Source organism: Oryctolagus cuniculus, chromosome 1 (assembly GCF_964237555.1).
Source record: "Oryctolagus cuniculus chromosome 1, mOryCun1.1, whole genome shotgun sequence".
In the NCBI taxonomy this organism is placed as follows: Eukaryota; Metazoa; Chordata; class Mammalia; order Lagomorpha; family Leporidae; genus Oryctolagus; species Oryctolagus cuniculus.
Genome location: NC_091432.1, coordinates 5,857,397 through 5,863,512, shown reverse-complemented (window position 1 = coordinate 5,863,512; position 6,116 = coordinate 5,857,397). Strand labels below are relative to the sequence as shown.

At 67.8% G+C, this 6,116-nt stretch overlaps 1 protein-coding gene across 2 annotated transcripts; it reads right to left on the bottom strand.

Moving 5' to 3' along the window:
* Positions 1-4,030: 4,030 nt before the first annotated feature.
* Positions 4,031-6,038, bottom strand: C1H11orf68 (chromosome 1 C11orf68 homolog). Of its 2 annotated transcripts, none has more exons than XM_002709240.5 (2): positions 5,848-6,038; positions 4,031-5,314 (listed from the first exon to the last, which is right to left on the bottom strand). In XM_002709240.5, the coding sequence occupies exons 1-2, from the start codon at positions 5,958-5,960 to the stop codon at positions 4,558-4,560; spliced, it is 870 nt and encodes a 289-aa protein (XP_002709286.1). In that variant the 5' UTR covers positions 5,961-6,038; the 3' UTR covers positions 4,031-4,557. The 2 variants fall into 2 exon arrangements, with proteins under 2 accessions (XP_002709286.1, XP_017202338.1); XM_017346849.3 differs by having other exon boundaries at positions 4,031-5,406; positions 5,848-5,977.
* Positions 6,039-6,116: the final 78 nt, after the last annotated feature.

The window sequence follows — 6,116 nt, the reverse complement described above, 5'->3', positions numbered from 1 at the left end:
GTTGGGAGGACCTCCAGGCCGCGGTGTAAACTGAGTCATGGGGGGCCAGGGTGAGTCACGCAGCCTGGGAGCGGGAGCCAACTGGGGCAGAGCTCGCCTGCGTGGGGCCCTGGTCACACCCCAGGGCGCCACCGAGCTCGGCTTCCGGCACCCAGCAGGCCCCTGGCTCAGGGCCCACGGTAGCAGGGCTTCCCCGGGCTCCCTGGGGGACAGGAGCCTAGCGGTGGCACCCCAGTGCCCGCGTGCGTGCTTATCTGTATATACACACACACACACACACACACGTACATGCACATGGGCGTGAGGTTGTGTGTTGAGGCCGGAGGAGGGGGGCAGACAGGAAAAGGAGGCTGGAGGGGGAGGAGGGAAGGATTGGGGTTTGGAGGGTGCTCCGCTGCCCCCTCCTGGCCTCCGCGGGTGTGGCGGGCTTCCCGCGGGCACCAGCCTCTCTGCCAAGCTCAGCAGAGGCCGGCCTGTTCCCTCTTCTAGGGTCCCCCCAGGAGCAGGGTTGGCACCCGAAGTTGGGGAACTTGTCCCAGGGAGGCCTGTGCCCTCTGTTTTGTCTAAACCCACTGCACGCAGTGCTGGTCCTTGATTAACTACTTTTTAAAAATATTTTCTGGAGCCAGCACTGTGGCTTAGTGGGTAAGGCCGCCACCTGCAGTGCCGGCATCCCATACGGGCACCAGTTCCAGTCCCGGCTGCTCCACTTTCCGTCCAGCTCTCTGCTGTGGCCTGGGAGAGCAGTAGAAGATGGTCCAAGTCCTTGGGCCCCTGCACCCACGTGGGAGACCTGGAGGAAGCTCCTGGCTCCTGGCTTCGGATTGGCTCAGCTCTGGCCATTGTGGCCAACTGGGGAGTGAACCCGCGGATGAAAAACCTCTCTCTGCCTCTGCCTCTCTGAAACTATTTCAAATAAATAATTAAAAAACAAAAACAAAACAAAACACTGTTTTCTGCCAACACCAAAGCGTGACAGGGCGGCCATCACTCTGCCGTCTTTCCCCGGGCAGCTGTCCCCGCCCTCTGCCAGCCTTCGTCCTGCGTCTCTCGGTCCAGTTTCACTTTACTCCACCCAGAGCCAGAACCCAAACCAGATGGGCTTGGTGGGTTTCTCATCTGGGTGCCCTCGAGTTTACCCCTCGGCACCGGGGGACGCGCGTCAGAGGACGGGGAGTTTCCCTCCGGGGCTGAATCAGCTGTGTGACCCAATCCTGGTCCCTGCCAGGGCCCCTCCCAGCCGGCGGGAGTGGGGAGCAGCTGCCCCGCGGGGAAAATCCCCCGAGCCCAGCCAGAGCTCCAGCCGCAGGCTTCTCCCACTCCGCTGTTTCCTGCCCCCCCCGGGGGGCTGGGGGTCCCATCCGGAGCTTGGGGTGTCAGGCAGAGATCCTCCCAGTCTCTGACAACCCCTCTGGGGGCCTCGGCCCTGGGGTGGGGGGTTCACAGTGTGTGACTGGCGGGGGGGTCCGTTGTCTTTTCTTGGTTCTACACCCTGGGGCCAGGCGGGAAGGGGCTGGCCCAACAGAGCAGAAGCCCCTGCCAGCCTGGGGTGGGGGGGCTGAGGGGTCCCTGCCGTAGACGCGGGAGAACACGGTTGCCCGGGCTGGCTTCGTTCTCTGCAGGGACAAAGGGGAGTGTCAGTGTCGGCACAGCCTCTCCCCGGGGTCCCGAGGACCTGGCCTGCCTGCTTTACAAGGCCGGCATTCGAGTCCCGGCTGCTCCGCTTCCAACCCAGCTCCCGCCTAATGCGCTGGGAAAGCAGCGGATGCTGAGCCCCTGCACCCACGTGGGAGAGCCAGACGGAGCTCCCGGCGCTGGCTTCTGCCTGGACCAGATGTTACAACCATTTGGGAGTGAACCAGCAGACGGAAGAGCGCTCTCTGCCTCATTCTGCTTTTCAAAGAAATACATAAAAAAAAAAAAAAAAAAAAAAAAAAAGGACCTAAGCCATTGCTGCACCCATTTATCTCTGCAGCCGCTGAGCCGGGAGCCCCCGATGCTTCACGTGGATGGGGAGCGGGTGGGCGGCGCATCCGAATGGCCGCGTGCACATGTGGGCTCTGCCACTCCAGCTCTGTGACCTCCAGCCAACGCGGAGCGTCTCTGGGCCTGTTTCCTCTTCTGCAGACGGCAATCACAACAGGGCCAGGGGAGCACAGCCGAGCCGGTGACGGAGCACAGCACAGCGCCCCCTCCTGGTTACGCACCAGAGGCGGACACCGGGCCTGCAGGCAGACAGCGACTCGCCCGCTCACTCATCTACCCAAGACTGTTTAGGCGGCACCTGCACTAGGCTGGGCCCTACACCGGGTGAGGAGGAAGCCCCGGAAGACGGAGCTCAGCCACACTCAAGGGCCCCCCCATACAGAGACGAGAGCCATGGTGGCCAGCAGGTATTGTGGGAGCCCGGGGGTGTGCCGGCCACCGTAGGGGTGAAGACACCAAGCCAGTGGCTCTGAGGCATGGACTCAGCCAGCCAGAGTCGGGCGTGCCAAGTCGGGGCTACAGCAAGAGCCAAGGCACAGTGACAAAGTGACAAAGACCAGGATGCGCAGGAAAACCACAGGCAGCTTGTGATTCTGGAACAAGGGTGAGCGGCCAGCGGGCAGCGAGGCAGGCGGGGCAGGCGGGGGCCGGGCCCGAGCTGTCAGTAGTTTCATCCGTTCTCTGGACAGGTTTTGGAGAGGCTGCGCTGGCCCCGCACTCCACTAGGCTCTGGGGATGGGGCTGAGGCTGACACACAGCCCCTGGCCATGTGGCTTCGGGGCCAGCAGGGACTGGCCCTCACTCGAGCGGTTCCGAGGAGCCCAGTCCTGAGTGACACTGCCTGGCAGGTGTCCAAGCACAAGGCGCAGGGCTGCATGCCTGGGGCTGTGCCGAGTGCCAGCTGGCTTCAGTGCAGTGGGCGCAGGCACAAACGGGCGCCCAAGGGAGACTGGGGGCCTGCCACGGAGGGCCCAGGAGAGTGGGCTTTGTCCTGCAGGCTGCAGGGAGCCGTGGGGGCCGGTGGGAGACTGTTGTGGGGGTCTGGAGATGCAGAGGCGTGGGCTCAGGCAGGGGACAGCGTGTGACCGGCTCATCATGGAAGCAGTGCTTTGTGGGCTGGGATCGCAGTCCGGTCAAGTGCAAGGCCCCCACGGCCCGAGGGAGGCAGGACGTCAAGCTGGCTCTAGGGACTTCCCAAGATCGGGTTGAGGGGGACTTGGCCTGGGGACAGAGTGGGTAGGAAGCTGGGGAGGGGGCTGAGCCAGGATCGCATGACTCAGCCACTTCCATCCAGTCAGCCCAGTGGCATCTCCGCGCCTCTGCTCCAAATTCCAGCTTGCTGAGGCGGCGGGAGGCTGAGTCAGCTCTGGCACAGTGTCCCAAGGGGCTCCTGGCCCCCGCCGAGGCGGGGCTGCAGCGTGGAGAGTGCTCCCAGCTCGTCGCAGCTCAGCAGGCAGGGCTAGGCGGGCCACGGGAGCGGATGCACGGTGGCTGAGGGGCTCACCTCGTGGGGGCACTCAGCGGGGTCAGGGCCTCGCTCTCGCTCTGCCGGACACAAGTCCCAGCGCCGAAGAGGCGTTCCCCTCCTGGCTCAGCTCCCCTGACCACAAGAGAGTCCACATCTCCCCGCGAGGGGCCGGAATCGCTCTGCGGCGGCCCGGGCTCCCACATCGCTGGCTGCCCAGGTGCCCAGTGTAGGCGCTGGAACCCAGCCCACGCCCTGCTCCGGCCAGGACTGCCACCACCAGGTGCCACACACAACAGCAGCCGGGGCTGGGCGAGGCTGCTCAGACCTGCCGGAAGCACGGCGCGCTGGCTTACTGGAAGCCACCGAGGGACTGGTTCTGCGGTTCTGCTCCGCTGGGGCTCCCGGGGGAGCCAGGGCCCGGCACCAAGGCCTACCGCGTCAACGGGGTGCAGGAGGGGGCGGGCGGGAAGGCGGCCAGCTGGGTATGTGCGGGTGGGGGGTGTGTGTGTCCTGGCCCCGCCGCTCCCAGCAACCACAGCAGGTAACCACCCAGGTTTTGGAAAAACACTCAGGACACAGACCCAGGCTGGGTTTTATTGAGATGCCAGGAGCAGGCACGTGTCTGGTAGCTGGGAAGAGAGGGAGGTGGCAGAGGGGGCGGGCCGTGTCCGTGGTGCACATCCCCTCTCTGCCCGGGGATGTGGGCGCAAGGACCCTCCTGGCTAAATGGCACGCTCACGCCTGCGGGCCCTGGCCCCCGCACTAGAGGCTCCACGGGGCGGGACTGGAAGCACTGTGTTCCCCGTGAGAGGGGGGAAGGAGAGCTGGCGAGTGCAGGCGGAGGGGAGGTGCGGCGGGGCTCTCTTCTTGGGTGTCTGCACCCACCCCGTGGCCCTGGGCTGCAGGGCGGAGCTGCGAGGAAGAGGGAGGCCCAGGCCCGCCCCCTGGGGGCCGGCGGCAGCCAGGGCACAAGTCCAAGGGGACCGGAGATGCAGGCGGTTGTTGGGCGACCTTGTCCTCAGAGCTGGGGGCGTGGCTTTCTCGGGACAAGGAGGACGAGGCCGGGCCGCCCGGGCGGGGGAGGCCAGGGCGTGGTCACCCCGCTAGGTCAGCTCCACGTTGTTGGCGCGGTCCAGCACGCGGGAGCCGCGGGCCCCGCCCCCGAGCTGGAAGCGGCTCTCGTAGAGCGTGGGGCACAGGTGCCAGCGGTTGGCGCGGTAGATGCCCAGGTAGGTGTACACATCGGGCTTGTAGGTGAGCAGGCACTTGATGCCCGCCGCGCGGATGGCCGAATCCGCCTCCAGGACGCCCAAGCGGTCCGTGAAGTCGTCCGTGTAGACGCAGATCACCTGGCGCCCCCCCTCCTTGGCGCGCGGGCTCACCTTCGCCACCTGCAGCCGGCCCTCCACGACGGCCCGGGCGACGCCGGCCCAGGCGTGGTCCAGCTTGAAGCCAGGGCTCAGGTGCATCAGCCACTTCCCCGACAGCACGCGGTGGGCGATGGCGAGCTGGCGCAGGGTGCCCGGCGTGACAGGCCGGCCGCTGCTCTGCAGAGCCTCCCAGGCCGCCTGCAGCCCCTGCACGTCGCCGGAGTTGGGGGTGTAGCCCTGCCCGTACACGGCGATCCAGCCCACGGGCTCGGCGTTGGGCGACCCGGGGTCCCCGTAGCGGGTGACTTGCGACGGCGGGTACTTGGCCAGCCAGGCATCCAGCTCGGCCGCAGGCGCGGTGCGGGCATCGAACACCAGCCAGGGGTCCATGTCGGCGGCCATGGCCTCAGCAGCCAGGTGCTCCGCGGTGAAGCCGTCCTCCCGGCCGCCGGGAGAGTCCTCCTCCTCCAGCTCCTCACCTGGCTCCATCCTGCCGGGAGGGAACCCCGTCAGAGCAGCGCCGCGCTAAACCGTGTGGCCGGCCTCGGTTGCCTCGTCTCTACAATGGGACAGCTGCTGGCTCTGCTGGGACAATCAGATGCCCCAGGTGGAGAACGCCTACCTGAGCCTCGGTGCCGGGGGCGCTACTACTCCCCTTGGCGCTCCCGCAGCACACCGGTTGCAGGGCAAGGGGCAGGGCCCACGCAGGAACGCAGGTGCGGGAGCTCCGGCCTCAGCTACCCCCGGCCAGCGGGGCCGGGCGTGGAGGGAGAGGCAGGGAAGAGGAGGTTCACGCAGCCCCCGCGGCGGGCCCTGGAAGGCCGGGCCTCCCTGGGGGCGTTACCGGGCCCACTTCGAGGCGAGGACCTCGAGGCCCCCAGACGGCAGTGACCGGTCGGAGACGAACGGGGCAGTGCTAGGACTCGAACCCGGGCCTGTCCGGCCAGCCGGAGGGGCCGACGCGCCCACCGCCCGAGTCGGGGCTCTGCCCCGGGCCCGCCCCGCTCGCCGCCCCGCAGTCACCTCCGGCCTTCGCTGCGTTCCGCGCCGGCCCAGCTCCGGGTCCGGTTCCGCTCCTGCCGGGGCTCCGCGCCGCCGCCGCGCCCCGCCCCCGCCACGGCCGCCGCCGCCGCCATCTTAGCGCCCCGCCGTCTCAACAACAACTTTATAGACAAGCGCGGCCACAGGGGCGGGGCCGCCGCGCCGCATCCGCCGCGCTGCGGGGCGGGGCCGGCGCTGCGGGGGCGGGGCCGACCCCGGGGCGGGGCGGGCCTGCGGGGGCGGGGCTAACG

Bases quoted from the DNA above. Each gene is read 5' to 3' on its own strand.
- C1H11orf68 (XM_002709240.5), bottom strand. From the start codon at position 5,960: ATGGCGGCGGCGGCGGCCGTGGCGGGGGCGGGGCGCGGCGGCGGCGCG. The intron at 5,315-5,847 runs GTGACTGCGGGG...CCCTCCCGGCAG, and splicing joins GAACGCAGCGAAGGCCGGAG to GATGGAGCCAGGTGAGGAGC.